Genomic DNA, 18,860 nt, shown 5'->3' with positions numbered 1-18,860 from the left:
TAGCAATAGTGTGACGTCACAAGACGCTCCGGATGTATTCAGCATACCGGAAGTAGTACAATTCCGTGATTAAGAAAGCGATGGCGGGCGATGCTTCAACGGAGCTTCTTTTTCTAGATACGTTCAAACACCAGAGTGCAGAGGTGATATTTATGATACGCTGCCACCCTTTGTATATTTATTTTTTTCTCTGCCTGCGCTCAACACTCATATGAGTTACACTGAGGAATTTTGTAAGATGATGCTCAACTTCATAGCTAACAACTTGGCTACCATTAGCAGTTATAACGTTGTCATGGCATAGCATAGTAATTCTTTGCTTCTGTGGTACATCAAACTTACCTAATCGTATTCGTAATTGGTCAAAAGCAGTTGCCATCTTTTACATAATAGTATAAAATCTTACGCCGGGTTTTGGCACCTTTGCACACTTTGTTTGCTATTTAGCCACCTGTGAAATGCTAGCTGTATGATGTTGACATGTTTACGTAGGAGCCCCCGCTCAAAGACCCGTTCTGATCTGTAGTGTCATCTCAGCTTTGTCTTTTATTCAGTACGTTGTATTTTCATAAGGTGTTCATTTTGATTTTCAATATATTCCAGTTAACCAATGTGGATGTGGTGCGATTTCCATGCGGGGTGTTAGTCACAGAGGTGCGGGTCATTCCTCCGGGGATCAAGGCACACAGTAACTTACCTGACAACAGAGCCTTTGGGTAAGAACTCTGCTACATTCACTCACAGTCACAGCATGTAGTAAGCTGTCAGCTTGTTTGTTTGGACAACTACGACAAACTAAATGTAAATCATTTAACTTTATTGTTGAAAATGACTAATTTTTTTTCATATGCTGATGTGATCCCTGAAGGAAAATTAAGAAAGTGCACTCTAGCTAATAATTCAAACGCATGCATGCATATTAGTGAGAACAAGCCCCTGCAGCACACATACACATACACACACAAGGAGGGACTGTAGGTATGCAAGGGGAGATAGAGTGGTGGGCAGCTCCTTCATGGTGCACCCCAAATGAGCAATTTGTAAAGGGGATGGCACCTTGCTCAAGAGTGCCTCGGCAGTGCTCCGGAGGTGAGATGACACCTCCCACTGTCAGCTCACACTCGTGGTGATTTTGGGCGGAAGCGGATGTCAGGGATGTCATGTCAGGGATGATGCCACTAATTAATAATCTTGTAAAATACCCCCCCCCCCGCACACAAACACACACACAGACACTGTTGATTTATCCCGCTGATTCCCCTCCACGTTATTTTTCCTATATGACTATGGCACCACCGATATGACGGATACTTGAGATTTTAAGTTGAGCCACTGTGGTAGCTAAGAGAAGGCCTCACTGCTTACCGGTACACGAACATGAGTAGATCAGGCATCTGTGTTTGGAAGCATTGGCAGTTTTGATAAAATCCTCTATTGACATACAGTGTGTCAATAAATACTGCAATATTGATATATATTGTGATAAATTAAATTTTTGCACAAATCAATCATTGATGAATTTGAAAAGTTTTTTATGATAGATAAAAGAATCATAAAAGTCCTAGTTCTGCTTATTCATCATATGCATTCGGTCTAACGGTCTAATGCTGAACAATTATATTAAATGTTGTTCCTTATATTCTGACACCCCCCCTCCTGGTAGATAAATTAGAAGATGAAATGTTGAAACATTTTTCCAGATGATGTAATTGAATAAAACACCACATTTGTTTTTTAACATTTCTGACACATTTTCTAAGATCACCGTTATGGCAGAGGTGGTTTATTAAATTGCAAAAGATTGTGCAGGTATGACAAGTATTATAACATAAATGCTCATTTGGATAAAATACATAAGTTGATGACTGCCTTATTGCTGTGTGTGTGTGTGTGTGTGTGTGTGGGTGTGTGTGTGTGGGTGTGTGTGTGTGTGTGTGTGTGTGTGTGTGTTTCCAGGGAAACATCTCCTCACGCCTTTCAGTTGGAGCTGTTCTTTAATAATGTCACCAAACCCAACAACCCCTCATTCCACAGACTGGGCAGGTCAGCATTGTGTTCTTTCTACATTCCCATTTCTTTTTTTTTGTTAATCCTCAACCCCTCATCCACTTCTGTATTTCCTGGTCAAATGTTTTTGTGCTTCAGCTACAAATGTCTGACATACCTGTCGAACCTGTTGTATTAGCATTGGAGCCCTGCTCTCAGAGGCAAGAAGGCTCTGTTTGTGCCCCCACCCATATTCAAGTCTTTGTTTCCTTGCTGGCTAACTGGTCTCTCTAGAAACAAGTCCAACCACAATATTTCTGAATGTGACGCAAAAGTTTAGGGATCCCAGTAAAGTATCTTAGTTGGGGAATGTTTGGGTTGATCAGTGTTTTTAAAAGAAAATCAGTAGCACTAAAATATTAAAATATATTTAGAAGTGAGTGCTGTTTCAAGCTTATTATAAACACAACAACACAACACACCAGAATTACTTTTTCTGGCAGGAATGTTGGGAGTAGATTTTGTAACATGTTAAATTGTGTGAGGATAAATACACAAAGACACAGTCTTTAGAGGGTATACATGTACATTTACAAGTTATTTTCTTCTCTTGTCCACTGTTAAGTAATCTGCAGCAATAAAATTATTTAGCATCCAATTATGGATACGTTTTTATAAACTGAATGTGAGATTTTTTTCATCTGTGAATCCACCATCAGAGCTGAAGCATGCATCGTGACAACTGCTAGCTTGAGCAGCTTAGGAACCTACTGTCTCATAATGGGTAGCAAAATCATAAACTACAGAGTCATTTTCAACCCATTTATCCTTTTTTAGCTCTTTAAATGGGTTCTTACTGGGGTTTTAGATATTTATATCCAAAACTACGGAAGTTATGAAAAGATGTGATAGAAAATACTACGAGCACTCGTACTGCTTTTCCATATAATTTTCTTTCCTTTGCCAATATTATGATGAAATAGGTTTTAAATTATATTATATGAAGCATTAAGAGGGCCTTTAAAAAGTGATGGATTCATCTTAGTGAACCTTGCACAAACAATTTTCGCCTCATTAGACAGGGAACAAGAGAGCAGATAGGAGAGGAATAAAATATGAGCCAAAAGTATGATGAGGCAGTACATTCAAGACCTAATTATACAGTAATTTTGTGCAGGGCGGAGGGATATTTATCTATAGGACACTACATCTTACTACCTCTTTTCATTCACATTATATTTCTAATAAAAATGACGAGAGTGATAGCAACCTAATCATAAGCAAATGTACAACAGAATTAGAAACATTTTCAATCTTGATGATGTACATTTCCCACAATATCTTAATCTGCCTTGTCTTGCTTTCTACCCTCAGCCTGGAGTATGATGAGAACAAATCCATTGTGTTCAGACCCAGTGGAAAGGTAAATAGTCACTGACAAACACAAGAGCATCTGCAGGTGTATTTGTTTTTTTCCTGTCGATTGGTGATTAACTAAATGCAGTTGTATATGCAGGTGAACACAGACGGCCTGGTGCTGCGTGGCTGGTACACCAGTCTGACTGTAGCTGTGTACGGAACAGCAGAGCGCTCACACGGGCATGAACATGGCTCACCCCCTCCTCCTCCACCACCACCACCTCAGCAACCTACTGGGCACAAGAGGATCATTAAACAAGGTGCTCATCGCTAAGCTGGATCTACCCAACACTCCCGCTTTCACTGCCTCTTCTCGAAACTCAAACAGTCAATGTGTACGTTCTCACAGACTTCCTTTGATTTGTTTGTTATAAAGTAAATCCTCTGCCTGTTTCCAGAGTGGGAAAAAGATGATCAGTATAATGGCAGTCCACCCAGACCTGCACCCAGGGGACCTCGTACTCCGCCTGGGCCTCCACCTCCAGATGATGATGATGAAGAGCAGGTCCAAGTAACTGGTCAGAACGGTACCTCTTGTTTATATGTATCGCATTACATCAGTTAATATAGGCCTTGATGTAGGAATAATTACAAACTCCTCTACTTCTAATTCTACTTCAGTTGTTCTCATGAGTCAGTATTGAAGATTATAGCACAAGAAAATCTTGCATTGCTTCGTCCACAATTGTGACATAAAATTTAGCCATTTCACTGTCAGTTTATACATTCATTAAGTCACAGCAGGGCATTATGTTTTTTGACAGCTTATGATCAATTTTATTAGTTTTTTGTACTTAACAGTATTGTTTACAATTGGTTCGAGTTTGTTTTTAAAATATTTCCAAATGGCTTGATTGGTCAATGCCTCAGGTCATTTTATTTCACCAGAAAAAAAATGAAATTTGCATGAGCAAAAGATTGCCCAATATTTCTCTGGCCTACCTTCTTACTGTATGATAATATTGCTTGAAGTATAAACTAATGTATTCTTGTAAGGTAAAGGGCACATTATGTTCACTGTGGTGGGTTGCACAGCCTAAGCAAGTCTCCACTTAAAGATTAATTCAGCGAACTGAAATGAATGACATCTAATGGCTGCCTGCCTACAGGGCAAACATAAAAAGAGGATATATGCTTTGCACTGTCTTTTACATTAAATTGAAGCGTTTTGTTATGAACATGCTCTAACATGCTAAAAAAAACACAGTATGATTTCTTTTTTTTTTAGGTAGACCTAAATGTTTAGAGGAAGTTGTTGTTTTCATAATTATTTTTATTTATTATAATTATAAATGAGTATGTTAGCTAAATAGTTTCTGTTGTGATGTCTGCAGTGGGCGTGGTCAAAGATGAACCGTGTCAGGGTCGTGACGACTACCTGGAGGCTGTCTCACCTGAAAGATCGCTTCCAGCTGAGGAAACATACTCTGATGCTGAACAAGAGGAAGAAGGTGATGAAGAAGAAGAGGAGGAGCAGGAAGAAGAAGAGGATGCAAGGACTGAGGGCAGTGCTCCAGAAGAGGAGGAGGAAGAAGAGGAGGAAGAAGATGAGGGTGAGGACGATGAAGAGGAGATGGAGGAAGGTAGGGGAGTTACTGTGTGAGAGTAGGATATTCTACAAATCTCAAATGGACACCGTAGCCCTGAACCCCCGGTGCTGCAAACTCATCAGACCTCACAGGGGGCAGCGGGAACAGGGTCCATTTGGGACTGAGTGGCAGTGGGAGAGTGTGTGTGCTCTGGCATGCTCCCTCCACCTACAGCCGCTGAATACTACAAACTCACAGCTGGCCAACCCCAGGCTACTCAGAAAGCCTGTGATAAATATTCATGAGCGGTCACGTGGAGCTCTGCTACATACCCATAGCCATGGCTGACGCTTGTGCTGTCGTCACATCCTGCACGTCAAACTAACCCTGCATGTTGGGAGTGATGCTGTCGTGTGAGAACATTAGCTCATGTGTGCAGTGGTAAATGAGTAAGGGAATATGTAATAGCTGCTGGCCTCCTCATTTCCATTCATTTTTACACACATATTTTATGAAATTTTCTAAGTATTTTGTTCATAATATATAAACATTTGCTGAATGTCTTACCTCTTTAATATCTTTAGGTGATGATGGCTATGAGCAGATTTCCAGTGATGAGGATGACCTGGATAATGGTAGTTTCAAGTTGCCGACATTTGACATGGACTACACTCCTGAGGACCTGGCATCGGTTCCACCAGTCCAGTATGACCCATATGAACGAGAACTCAGGCCTCTGCTCTACTTCACCCCTCCGTATAAGACCCGCTTTGACACACAGTTTGAGAAAGCCAGTGTGGAGGAACCCAGGGACCCCGGTGGAACCGAAGGACCAGCAGGTGGAGATGAAGCTGAGGCTGTGACACAACTGAAAGAGCTGCTAGCGAGTGTTGGAGAGGAAAGAGATGTCAACTGGATCACTGCTCTGGAAGAGGCATCTGGACTGCTGGCAAGAGGGCTGGCTTATTTAATCAAACAAGGAGAGACAGAGATGGGGGGTTGTGTTGAAACTTTAGCTCAGTGGACGCTTCAGGCTCTGAGTATGGAGATTGCTCTCACCCAACCCATTGCTCTTAACCTTAGGCAGTTGAAAGCTGGGGCAAAGCTAGTGTCATGCCTTGCAGAGTGCCCACAGGGCCTCACGGCGCTGCTGCAGGAAGGGGCCCTGAATGTGCTTCTACAGCTGCTGAACACAGACCACGTCTCCTCCACGCTGAAACTCAGCATCCTGAAGGCACTAGGTGCTCTCATCAATGCTCCTGTTGGAATGGAAGCTTTCCTGCATGCAGGAGAATCAGAGAAGAGCGGCTATCAGGTTAGCGCTGCAAAGACCACAGCTAGAAAATAGGAATAATATACTTTAACAGTATAGTTAAAAAATATCGCTTCAAAGCGGTGATTATTGTAATTGTCAGTGTTCGTTCGTTTGTCCACCAAATATCTTCGCAACTGTTGCAGATAGAAAGATGAAACAAAAAGCACATTACTCGGGCGGAAAAGGGTATGAGAGGATGACCTTGACCTTGAGAAATCTAGGTCAAGGTCAAATTTCAACTTTTGTACACTCAGGAACGGGATAAGATAGAAATATGAGGGAAAAGGCCAGTGTGAGTAAGCTAGTGCTTTGATCAATGACAGTAGGTCAGGGTAAAATTTTGATTTCAGGGGTGTTGTGGGATGTTGCAGTCGGACTGTCTTGTTTAATTTGTCATCATCCTAATGAGTCAGCCTCATTGGATCATAAATAAAGCACATATCTGACTCAGAGTGAATGGCCTTTTACATTTATAGAAAGCAGTGATTGGTTGAACATCATGATGCGTTTGTGCCTCGTTCATCTGACATTAATTTCCTTTTGCAGCGTTTGGTCCAGTTGTTCCTACGTGAGGAGACGGTGAGGGTCATTACAGCTGGAAACACCATATTACAGAAAAGCCACATGTATGAGGTGCTGATCGATTTGCAGAACGCTGCAACAACATTGAGTGAACCACAGCAGGTAGATGTTCATTCGGTCTCACACATTGACTGACTTCAAGGAATTAATAGAAATATGTTCCCATGATAATATTGACTCAGTGTTTTTCTCAGGAGGAGATGGAGGAGGCTGAGACCCCCATGGAGGAGGAGCCATCGATTTCCTCCCCCGTGAGCGAGGCTGAGCTTGATAGACTGGCGGGTGTTTTAGAGGAGTTGCACCACCTGCTAGAGACGGCACCTAACTGCATGGTCCAGCCGCCAGGGAAAGCTTTCCCCACCACTGCTAGGATAACAGGACAACAGGAACGTGAAGATCCATATCCAACCCTGTATAGGTAACTGTCCAAACATGAATAAACTTGAATGTAATTGCAGCCCAATTATTTGTAATAATGCATTTTTCTTTTATAGGTATATGCATGCTTCTCATTTCCTGGAGAGCATGACAGCAGTATTGTCAGCAGCTGCAGCTGCTGGCCACCTTGGTGTGACCCAAGCTGTTAGAGAGCTTCTACGCTTCCTGTCCCTCACCCAGTCGGGTCTGCTCTTCCTCCTTGCCCAGCCGACTCCAACTAACCTCTTGCTGCGTGTCCTTGCATCAATGACAGAAGCTGAGGGCGAGGACACCGCCTTCCCTGGGGGAGAGGGATCTCTCACGGGGCCATGGTTTGGAGAAGAGGGCTTTGGTGTGTGGCTAATGCAGGCATTGCATTCTCTTCAGAGTGTTTCTGAGCTCATGAGTCATGTTGCCACACGAGGAGAAGGAGGAGCTGGGCTAGAGGAAGGGGACAATGCAGAGGTGCTGGGAATGCTCCATGCACTCTATCTGATGACCTTTACTCAGACCGGCCGCAGTGCTGTGGCCCATGTTTTCAGCCTGGAGAACAATCTGTCCTGTCTGGTGACTCTGCTCCAGCACCACAGCAAGGATGGACAGGGGTATGGCTGTTTTCCCTTTTATATGTCTCTTTTGTGAAGCCATTTCAGGGAGTAGAGTGTTGACGAACTTTTTTTCTGTTTGACATTCACCTTTTCTCTCCTTTTTGCAGTGAGGTCAAAGCTCGCAAAGCCGTCACCTATAATTATGCCTGCATGCTGGTGTTGCTGGTAGTGCAGACCTCTAATGAAGTGAGGATGATGGAACAACATGCTGCCCCACTTCTCGCTATAGTCAAGGCTGACGAGACCAATGCTAAGTTACAGGGTGATTATTGTCACACAGGACAATGTTGTGCGTTTTTATGTATGCTTTTTCTCATTGAAGTTTTCTCATCCTGCATTAGAACTCAGCAAGTGGTTGGAACCCCTGGAAAAGCTTCACTTTGAAATTGTCAGCATTCCTTCACTTATAGAGTACATCAAACAGGTACAGGTCTGCAGGGTTCCTGCACCATGTACAAAAGCATGGGATTGATTATAAATCATTCTTAGGTTTGGATAAGTAAGGAAAATACAAAAGCTTATGTAAAATATATTTGTGTTCCCATGCTGTTGCCCCTGGTCCATTTTTTAAAAATGTAAAACTCGTAATTTCCGAAAGTTTATAGATAATGAAAGGCGAGTATTTTTCTGGCATTCGGAGCAGGCAGGCACAACAGCCAAAATATTACCACAGTGTGGGCTAGATCGGTATTAATATTGTTCAAAGCAAGGACAAAGAGTAAGGCGTGCGACTGAATGCACACTCCTACTCAGAGCTGCCTCTGCACCTGTACATCAGCCTGGAAAGTTCAGCCCCAAGTGCCCTATCACAGAACCACAACAGAGACATAAGTAAATGTGTTTCATACAAAATGCAGCAAGAGCAAATGCATAATTGTGCATATGCATCGCATCACAAATAACAAAATACCCAGTATATTAATGTGGTGATGTTCATCATGTTCCTTTTCTGCTGAGGACAGCACACTTTAATGGCTGCAATCATTTCTGTGGATTGTGAACAAAGAACACTGAAAATGCCAAATAATTTTGTGATTTTTAATTGTAAATGATCCTGGATCACTGAAACATTCTGCTGAAACATTTCACTACATTTTTACTCTCACACAAAAAAGTCATCAAGAATTGTAAAGAAGTCTATATCTGAGAGACACCAGATGTGCAAATTCTCAAGGAATCCAGATTTATGAACAGCTCATATAAACCTGCTCTGTAGCATATTGGAGTCAAAGCTTGAGGCTAATAAGAGCATGTGTGATTTTAAACTTGTGCCTCCTCTTGACTTCAGAATGTGGAAAATGTTCTGACTGCTGAGGGAACTGGAATGGTCACTGCTCTCAGGGTCCTTTGTCACATCGCCTGCCCCCCACATGCTGTAGAAGGTAAAGACATCACACATGGTTTTCCACACAGTGCAGGTAATCATAAACTACCTTATTATTTTTATTACTTGTACATACAGGTTTTTATTTCTTTAAATTTCAGGAAGAAATTTGTCCTGGTATTTTTTAGTGTTGCCACATTAACCATAGTCTAGAAAGAAATCCATTTTAGTATGTTTGTACATACATACAGTACACTTGATTGTGTGTCTGCTTGAGATCTAACAAACCTTGTGAGTGTATTTTATTCCTCGTAGAACATTTAAAAACTGGACTTTACTATTTACATCCATGTTTATTTTTTTCCGGTCTTATTCGTCCCTCCTTTTTGTGACCTTAACCCCAAGCACAGCAGTGACCCACGCCTTTGTCGTTCTTCCTTGAACAGGCCAGCAGAGAGATCTTAAATGGAGTCTTGCTGGAGTCCAGTTGTTCTCTGGAGAAGGCTTGGATACATGTGTGCGTGTTCTGCAGAAACTGTGCAGTGTTTTGCTGCAGCCGTGGCGCGTCCATGGACAGATGGGCCCGACTCCACAGCGCTGCATGATCCTGAGTATCTGTATCAGCACCCTGCGACTGCTACGCACCATGCTGATGGAGCTGCTGCGTGGAGGAGCTTTTCAGTTCAGGGACACTCGCGTGGCCAGTGTGTTGGTGACGCTTCACATGATAGTATGTTCCATCCCCGCGTCTGGACGTCTAGATGGCGAGGAGACGAGAGTACAGGCGCTGATCGTTGATGTGCTGCTCACCTTCACACAGGGTGTTAATGAAGAGGTTTGTGAATAAATCAGCCCAGAAACCCTTTGTAAAAAGTACCGTTAATGAACACTGTTTGTTTATGGTGTAGGTTACTCACACAGAAGAGACCCTGGCCAGCAACACTTGGTCTCTGATGTTAAAGGAGGTTTTGAACTCACTGCTGAAAGCTCCTGAAGGTCTTTTCTCTGGTCTCACCTTGCTGTCTGAGCTTCTACCTCTTCCATTGCCGATGTTGAGCACTCAGGTAAACCTCTCTCTCCTCTGCTTCCTTTCTCTTTCACTCGACTCCTGTTTCAACATATCTCACTCGCTACCGTTGACGTCTGTAGACATCAATTACATTTTTCAACGGGGAGGGCCAGGGGCAGTCTGGCAGAGCTTGTCAGTGAAAATCAGGCTTCTAATCATGGAATATAGTGCAATGACGACTGAACCAGTTACAGAACAGAGGTGGGCGAATCAGAGGAAGACGGAGAAGTTGCGGCAGCTTGCTATGCAACAACATTTGCATAAGTCAGCGCACACCTGCAAGAGCACACTGTGTCGTTCTGACCGATTGGTCGAGAACAGAAAGAGAACATCGATAAATGTCCGGATCATCGGCGAAAGTCTGCCGAAGGAGATTAATTGCTACAAAGCGCTGGCAGCGAGGGAGTTAACTTTAATTGGCTGTTTGTCCTCAGGTAATATCAGTCCAGGATGTGGCTGTCGCCTTAAACACAAGGAAGCTTTGGAGCATGCACATACGGGCACAGTGGAAAGTCTTTTCAGAGGCTTTGAGATGTGTGTGCACAACCACCTGCCCTCCTCTCTTGGCCATGCTGAGGAGGATGTGCATTCAGCTGGCAGACCTGTCTTCTCCAAGCGCACTGCTCATCATGAAAACATTGCTCGAGCTGCTGCTGGAGGAGCTGCAGCCGTAAGTGAAAACCACATTCATTTGTTTGTGTTTATTCTGGAGACCGTATTCTAAGTGTGTTTGATATGCTCACTGCAGGGCGGAAGGGAAAACAGTGTGCTGGGGCCAGGTCGTGCGTCTGCTTTCTTTGATGGACACGCTGGTGTCGCAGAAAGCATGTAAGAGCGCAGTGCTGCACTTGTTGTCTGGGTCTGTGTTTGCAGACGAGCAGCTGGCCGATCCATTCCCGATGCTGTTGTCTCTATTAATTCCCCCAAGTGAACACTCCTTACAGCAGCAGCAATGCAGTGAACTAGTGGGAACAATATTACAGTCACTGTGTGACCAGGTAAACAAGTAAAGATTTAACAAGTCCTTACAGAGTAAATGATGAATCCCTCAAAACATTCCTCTTTGTCTTCACCAGGACATTTCTCTGATGGTATCTTCACCTGGTGAAAGTTGCATGTCAGAGCCTGAGCAGCTAGCAAATGCACTTCCAGGGCGAGAGATGATGTCATTAGTGTGCAAAGCCTTGCTGGATGTTTTGGGGCATTCAGAGAGCAGCGTCCCTCTCCTCCTCACCTGCATCAGGACTTTAACATTCCTCACAGAACACGACTATGGCCTCTACCACCTCAAAGTGTAATATGCAATGCTATTTTGTTGTATATTAACATTCCCACTGTTATAATATCTTTCCTAGCATTGTGCCATTTTGTTTGTTTAATCAAGTTTGATCATACTTCATATTTTTTGCAGTACTCTGAAGAAACATGGTGCAGGTCTCTGTTTGCTGTTGAAGAGATTAGCATTTCCCTTCAACAAGGACTCTGCAGATCTGCTCTCAGCTCTGCTTGACTTCCTCAGGCAGATCGTCAACACAGAGGTAATGGTTGGATTCTGGGCGTTGTAGCTTGTCCATCTCTCACAAGGGAATGTACTTGTAGTCCACCTTTATTCTTAGGAACAGGGGTAGCAGCAACAGCTGTTTTTTCTGGGATGTCATGCTAACAAGACATATAAATTCCTTGGCACATGGGAGACACATGGGAGTGGCTGTGTATTACACATATAAAAAGTATTTTTATGGTCGTTTTTACTGTGTTCCAATCCAGTGCTCTGAAGAGAGCCAGGGGTCCGGTGAGGAGTCCTCTTTCAGTGCTCCACGGTTACTGTCAGGCTCTGAGATGAAAGCTCTGCTGCAGTGGGAAGACTCCGAGACTCATCCTCTCCTGACTTTAGAGAACCAAGTCACGGTACAAATTCTGCACATGCATGTACAGTTTTTGCTGAATGACACTTCTGCTTTCACCTAACTCCACACTGTGTCTCTAGAAACTGTGTAAGGAGGAGGATTCGTTGGAGCCAGTGTTGGAGAATGTGATTGTTTTGAGACAGTTGCTGGAGACAGCCACTGACACAGCTCCTTTTGAAGATTCTGAGCCCACTCTCCCTCCACCTGAAACACTTGGAGCTCAGTTTAATAACAGGTACTAAGAATCATACATCAATATTTTTTCCTTTGTCATGTTTGTTTTGGTTCAGGGTGTTTTTTCCCCCCACATTTAATTTTCATCTGCATGCGTTTTGTTTTCACCAGAAGCTTAACAGAAGATTTACTGATTAGGCCTCAGACATCACTTTAATGGAAATCTGGACACTCTGGATTTAATATGAACAACAGCCTAAGTTTGTTTTCTTCTCTGCAGGACTGTGTTCATTCTGTCAGAAGCACTGGATGAGCAGCTGAAGACTCTGTGGTTCTCACCTTTCCAGACTGATGATATAGAGACAGACCTTGATATGGTAAGTGTTCTGTACATATTTATCTTCCTCTAGTTTTTGATCAACAATCTACCTGAATGTTAAACAGTACCACTTTTTGTTTTTTTTATGCCTCGCCAAAGGTTACATACAGTATATTCTAGGGTTACTCTGTATTCATGCTTACGTTACGGAGTTAACTGTGTAGTAACAGTTCATGTTCTTTGTAAGGGGCCTAAAGTTGCTTGTTTCAGAACTGGTTTTTTCAGTTTACCCTTCATTACATACACAGTATAAATAATTAGAGCAATGTATTTGTTACGCCTAATTACATTCGATTATTGACGGATATGGATTCATTCTTCATTGCTGCTTGCCTCTTGATTGCCTCTGTGTGGCAGGTGAAGGTGGATCTGGTGGGTTTGGCTCAGGAGTGTTGTCCAGAACTGGACTTTAAAGCAGAGCTGGAGCGCTCTATCCTTTCAGAGCCCTCCTCACCTGGTCACACAAAGGCTACTAAAGGCTTCCGACTGGGTAAACACAAGCACGAGACGTTCATCACATCAAGGTATAGTTCCACTGTTTGGTTGCATTTTTATATTCACAGTATAGAAATGATAAGGGATACAATCGTCTTCTGTCCATTCCTGTGCTGTCTTGATTTTTTGTCCTGATGATATCTCATGATTTCTTTGCATGACTCCTGTAATATTATATTTTGTTTTAGTCAACTGACTGAATAGCTTATCTTTGTCTCTGCAGTGGTAAATCAGACTATGTTGAGCCTGCAAAGAGAGCCCATATCATGGCTGCTCCTCGTGGTCGTGGAGGTCGTGGAGGCTTTGGACAGAACCTCTGCCGACCCCATGATATCTTCCGTCAGCGCAAACAGAACACTTCCCGTCCTCCTAGTATGCATGTGGATGACTTTGTGGCAGCTGAGTTTAAAGACATTACAACCCCACTTGGACTTCTGCCCCCTAAGAGACCCCCCAAAAGCTCTCCCAAACCCCCCACCAGAGGTCTGTTTACTGGCAACAGAGGTAGAGCCACCTTCCATAGCCAGACTCGCTTCTTCACTCCACCACAACCTAAAGGTGTACTGCTGTCCGGTATGCACGCACACACACACGCACACACACACATCATTGGATGAAACATTTCTTATGTTCATGTAATGATATGAGTCTTCTCCCACGTTCTGTAATTACGCTTACTTGCAGCCTCAGCTCCTGGTACAGTGTCACTTGTTGACCAGCAGAGGGAGATAAATCCTGTCTTTCTGGTTGGTTAGGTAACTACGCCCGCAGAGAAGGAGGCCGGGGTTCGTCATGGGGTGGTCAAGTTCCAGCTATCACTCACAGAGGAACCTACAGTGAGCCCCGAGGAGGCCAGAGCAACTTCACACGTGGGCCGCTGCCATCCAGACAACTCCCAAGTATGATATGTACACACATGCAGAGGCACTTGAGCTGATTTTATACTTTCTTTTTAAAGTGTTGATTTAAAAAGCTGTTGCTTTACTCTGTTCTCTTTGCTATCTCTGTTCACCAGGTGCATATCGACTGGCTCCGCGGGACCGAGCTCCGCGGGGAAGAGGAGGCGCTGGGTTGTCGTGGCTCAGTGGTGGAGGCGGTGGCAGTGCTGGTGGCGGAGGAGGAGGAGGCGGTAGAGGATCTCAGGGGAGCAAGTTTAGTGGTGGAGGAGGTAGTGGAGGGGGGAGGGGCAGACACGTCCGTACTTTTACCAGGTAAATTCACCTGGACAGTGACTGCAACTTCACATGGCAACTTAAGGACCAATCATTAGCTTGTGTAGGCTATCTCCATGGAAACATGGTGGGATGGCTTTGTCACAATGACATAAAGACTCTGTGTTGATGTTTTATGTTTTATTATTTGTGTCCAGAGAATAAAGGTGACTTTAACGTCTGTTTTATGCAAACTCCACATGAAATAATGTGGGTGCGAACCCAACAAGTGCATTTGGTATTTATTAGAAATTTTCATTTTTGTTTGATGAGTGAGTGAACCAGTGAGGTTTATGAGGCACGGCACAGGGTGTGGTACTTGTCTATCAGCTTCAGCTTAAGAGCATCCTTTCAATCATATTAATGTAATCTAGTATTTATTGGGGATTTCTGAAGTTCCATCATCTTGACCAAAACACTAACAAGAAAAAAGATTGAAACCTAAACTGTTCTGTACACTAGCATGAAAACTGTGAGAAGGACTTGCATCGCATGCCCTGTTTTTCACAACAAACTTATAAAAAATCAGTCATTTAAGAAAAAAATATCAATATTCATGTTCTTACAGGTCATTTTATATAATTTATACAAAAAAAGACAATTACTGAACCCAGCTGAAAGTACCGTAACGGATCAAAATGCTTGAATTGAAACCTGATGGATACGATGGACAATACAAGTCTTAGCGATTTGAGTATAAAATAAATGTTTGTTAACCTTTATATGAGCCTGAAATGAAATGCGAACTCTTTATTATGGAATTAAAAAAGAAACATGCCTGTCAAACAAAATTCTATTACATAAATTGATGACAATTGTTTCTCTAACTGTTCCAAAACAAGACTCGGTAGCAGAACCTACAGACCTTAGAGGTTCACCATAGAATTTAATTAACCTATTTTCATTAATGGCAGAGTAATACAAAAAAGAAAAAATATTTTATCTTTTATGCGATCTTCCATCAGTTCGGTCCTATCAGATCATCGTTACCTCCTGGCTATTCTTTTTGACGCCGTCTGGAGTCAGGCTTCTCGTTTCTCTCTTATGTATCCCCTCTCCTAGTCGAAGAGGTGGAGATTGACCAGATGCATTCATGGCTTCAGCTGAAAGAAGTTGGGGCCGGGGGGTAAAAAAAGAAACCCCCCTTTGATGGCGATTTGCTCCCTCGATTTGTCGGACCCATTCATCTATTTTATGATCTCGTTGATGCTGGTCTTTGGCTAACTGCTTGAGAGAATGATGCCTCACAAATGGCTGCAGATCCTTGAGGAGTACCAAAAGTTCTTTCTTCACAACTTCTGCTTCTTCCAGCTCCTGTTTTCTCAGAAGCTCTTTTGCTGACAAGGTTGTCATGTCACACACCACAAAGGACAACTCAACCTGCTTGGAGAGGACACAGTTAGTGAACATGCATCAGTATAGATTGATACTGGCATTGGTGGATCTGGTATAGCTGATAAGATCAGCCTTAAAAGCTGAAGAGTTGAATACTTTGGAGAAATTGACCGTTCACCTTCAGGTCCTCCAACTTGTCCTTCAGCTGTGACTCTTCCTGAACCATGTGTCTCCTCTGTGTTTCCAAACGCGACTCCATCTCTCGTCTCACCTCCTTCACTTTGTTCAGCATCTCTGCCCTGCAAGAAATAATGAGACACAGTTACAACGTGAGAAAAGTGATGCAAACAGCTTTGCATTCAGCATAGAAGAAAATGAAGATGAACACTGCTCATGCCTGAGGGCCTCCAGTTCGGCGCGAAGTTCTGCCACACAGTTATGTTGTCCTTGGTCAGCAGACAGAAGAATGTGGCCACAGCCGTTTGGACACTCTCTACTGCGAAAGTTACATTCACTCAGGTGAGCCTCCAACCTCCTCCTCTCTACCTGCACAGGACAACCTGAGAAGACAGCAGCACAGAGACCAATCTCTCATTTAACAAGTCACAGATTACATGTGTGTGGTGCTATCGCTCTAAAACCACACTCTCCCATTATTTTACAAAGTCAAAACTTCAAACTTGATTACACAGTAAAATATGCTTGGAATAGTGGATGACTACTCTGAATAGTTCGAGGATCGTTTCTGAGACATTTATCTTCCACTTTGTGGAGGAGAAAGTTAAATTGCTCACGTTTAAATGTGTCTAACAGAAGGAAAATGAGAATTTCCTTGTGGCATAAAAATCTGGTATTGTTCTCATAGCCTTCTTACAATCACTCATATTAGTTGTCAAGAAATAACAAACTGTATTTACTATAAAGCACCAGACGCTACAAAAATCCACACTGCATGCAGACACTCTGTGACTGTACGTACCACAGTGGTAACATATGTACTCTCCACCTGCCAACAACAGGTCACAGACACATTGTGAGCACAAAGCTGACACTTGTGTATATACATAGACATTTTAAACGCTCATTAAAGAGTGATGAAAATTTGACGCTGAATGCACTCGGTGAGAGTTTTCAATTCCCATAGATGCAACAGTTAGGGACACAACCATGACAACAGGAGAGCCACCTGCTGCTCCCACACACAGGTATCACATTACCATCACATCCACCCTACCAGCAGGGATAACCATTTAATAATCTCAACTGTGGTGAATAATAATGCCATTTGACATATTGGATGTGCTTAGTGTGAAGTTTCACACCTGTGTTAAAGCAGGGAGTGATTGCAAACTCGCACCCATCCTCATGAGCGTGCAGACTCTCCAGCGAGCAGATCGTCTCACAACCCCGTCCTGCATTCACACACCGTATCTGCAGGCGGTTCAGGTCATTACGCATGTACCTGACATAAATAGAATGAAATGAAACAACAGTGAGCACAAATAGAATGCATACCGACTGGAATGTGCAGTGTAGACTAAAGCTTGGATGCAAAAGAGGAAACGTTTATGCAGCAGATGCAGACGTACCTGAACAGGGGTTTGAGGCTCCCCTCGTCCAGAGGCAGCCTGTCCTCAGGACAGGTCTGGTGGTTCAGCAGCCAGCTGCTGATGCAGGAGCTGCAGTAGGCATGTTCACACGGCGCCTGTAGGGGGCGCTCCAACACGTCTCGACACACACAGCACAGCAGACCCTCATTGACATAACCCACGAACCTCTCCAGATCATAACCCATCCTGGAAAGACACGGGTCATACCAACAACACCAAAGGATTATTTTTATAACTCCATATTTTTGTTATGTTAATTAGTTTGTCTCTTTTCTGATAAACAATCTTACCTAATTAATTGATTGTCACTTTATCCAACTCGGTCTTGTTCTTTCTTTTCCAGTTGTTTGGCTCTCCGACAGCCGCCCTTCCCTCTTCTCTTCCAACTAGTACATATCCTTCTTCACCCCTCCTCTCTTTCACTTGTTGATAAGGGTCTCCTTCTCAAAACCCTCCCCTACCTTTGGGAGTGTGACTCTATGGAGAGGTATCCCTTACAGGCTCAGGAAACAGGCAGCCAGCTGTCAAACGACATTACATCAGAAAGGGGAGAGGAGAGAAGAGACACAAAAAGACTGATTCTGCACTGTCTTACCTTTAAATATGAGTTCAGAAATTGTTCTATCCAGTTCCTGTCACTCTTAATGACAACAATCCTATGTTTGTGTCTCACTCACTCTCTCTGTCCGTGGATGTGGATTACTATGGATTACAGTCTCTCACTCCCTGATTGGATTACACACTACATAGCATCAAAGCACAGAAAGCATCAGAGAGCAACCGATTATAACAGATATATTATAGCTGATTCCAGCCTCTACATATTATTATACAGTACGTCACAATGTACTGTATTTTTCTTTGTAACATGATTTTTTTGTATATATTTCCACTATACCACAGAAATGTGAGGACTCAGTAATATTTACTGCACATATAGTACAAATGCACCAGAATGATTACTGCAGTCTTATTCATCTCAATATTATATTATATTATTTGATTCTCAATGGTGTGTTGACATGTAAATTATATTTCACTGTTGCTGCTTGTTATTGTATATCTGATTAACAATTCTCACAAAATATTATGACCATTTTATGCTTTTGCCATAGGTTTTTTCATAGTGTTTTTCTTTTAGAACATGGAAGTCAGTACATGCAACATTTCACAGTATTCATATCCGGAAAATTTCAAAGTATAGTTATATTATGCAGTTTGTACCCAACAAATTACAATTATATACGGAGTGCAAGGTATGACATGTTTATAAATATATATAAATTGCCATACCTACAACACAGAGTAAGTGCTGTATAATTAGAAGTATGCCATTAAAGCACATTTTGACCAAATGATATCATGAAATTAACTTTATTAATCCATCAATCAATCTTATACCGCTTATCCTGGGCCGGGTCGCGGGGGTAACAGTCTCAGGAGGGATGCCCATACTTCCCTCTGCCCAGACAGCTACTCCGCGGGGATCCCGAGGTGTTC

At 42.9% G+C, this 18,860-nt stretch overlaps 2 protein-coding genes across 7 annotated transcripts; one reads left to right on the top strand and one right to left on the bottom strand.

The window, feature by feature from the left end:
• The first annotated feature begins 47 nt into the window (after positions 1 to 47).
• Positions 48 to 14,900, top strand: virma (vir like m6A methyltransferase associated). Of its 6 annotated transcripts, none has more exons than XM_068324355.1 (27): positions 48 to 143; positions 604 to 716; positions 1,957 to 2,043; positions 3,361 to 3,409; positions 3,503 to 3,665; positions 3,804 to 3,923; positions 4,740 to 4,988; positions 5,519 to 6,249; positions 6,796 to 6,933; positions 7,014 to 7,249; positions 7,326 to 7,853; positions 7,964 to 8,118; positions 8,198 to 8,280; positions 9,145 to 9,274; positions 9,627 to 10,015; positions 10,089 to 10,244; positions 10,684 to 10,919; positions 10,998 to 11,247; positions 11,326 to 11,543; positions 11,661 to 11,787; positions 12,017 to 12,157; positions 12,237 to 12,391; positions 12,611 to 12,707; positions 13,067 to 13,233; positions 13,428 to 13,777; positions 13,960 to 14,103; positions 14,220 to 14,900. In XM_068324355.1, exons 1-27 carry the CDS (start codon positions 81 to 83, stop codon positions 14,417 to 14,419), a joined length of 5,475 nt encoding a protein of 1,824 aa, XP_068180456.1. In that variant the 5' UTR covers positions 48 to 80; the 3' UTR covers positions 14,420 to 14,900. The 6 variants fall into 6 exon arrangements, with proteins under 6 accessions (XP_068180456.1, XP_068180458.1, XP_068180457.1 ...); XM_068324357.1 differs by having other exon boundaries at positions 3,804 to 3,932; positions 4,740 to 4,958; XM_068324356.1 differs by having other exon boundaries at positions 3,804 to 3,932; positions 7,026 to 7,249.
• Positions 14,901 to 15,390: 490 nt separating this feature from the next.
• Positions 15,391 to 18,006, bottom strand: rnf41l (ring finger protein 41, like). The gene is made up of 7 exons (XM_068324721.1): positions 17,956 to 18,006; positions 17,651 to 17,881; positions 17,340 to 17,546; positions 17,073 to 17,212; positions 16,148 to 16,310; positions 15,929 to 16,049; positions 15,391 to 15,795 (listed from the first exon to the last, which is right to left on the bottom strand). Exons 3-7 carry the CDS (start codon positions 17,543 to 17,545, stop codon positions 15,391 to 15,393), a joined length of 1,035 nt encoding a protein of 344 aa, XP_068180822.1. The 5' UTR covers position 17,546; positions 17,651 to 17,881; positions 17,956 to 18,006.
• Positions 18,007 to 18,860: the final 854 nt, after the last annotated feature.

The sequence above is a fragment of the Antennarius striatus genome, chromosome 9, assembly GCF_040054535.1.
Source record: "Antennarius striatus isolate MH-2024 chromosome 9, ASM4005453v1, whole genome shotgun sequence".
In the NCBI taxonomy this organism is placed as follows: domain Eukaryota; kingdom Metazoa; phylum Chordata; class Actinopteri; order Lophiiformes; family Antennariidae; genus Antennarius; species Antennarius striatus.
Note: the sequence above shows the minus strand (reverse complement) of the source record. Positions and strands in the feature narration are given on the sequence as shown.

Excerpts from the sequence above, each read along its gene's own strand:
- virma (XM_068324354.1), top strand. The coding sequence starts at position 81 with ATGGCGGGCGATGCTTCAACGGAGCTTCTTTTTCTAGATACGTTCAAA. Across the intron at positions 717-1,956 it reads CCTGACAACAGAGCCTTTGG|GGAAACATCTCCTCACGCCT; the intron begins GTAAGAACTCTG and ends GTGTGTTTCCAG. Across the intron at positions 10,016-10,088 it reads CACAGGGTGTTAATGAAGAG|GTTACTCACACAGAAGAGAC; the intron begins GTTTGTGAATAA and ends TTTATGGTGTAG.
- rnf41l (XM_068324721.1), bottom strand. The coding sequence starts at position 17,545 with ATGGGTTATGATCTGGAGAGGTTCGTGGGTTATGTCAATGAGGGTCTG. Across the intron at positions 16,050-16,147 it reads GCCGAACTGGAGGCCCTCAG|GGCAGAGATGCTGAACAAAG; the intron begins GCATGAGCAGTG and ends TATTTCTTGCAG. Across the intron at positions 15,796-15,928 it reads ACAAGTTGGAGGACCTGAAG|GTTGAGTTGTCCTTTGTGGT; the intron begins GTGAACGGTCAA and ends CTCTCCAAGCAG.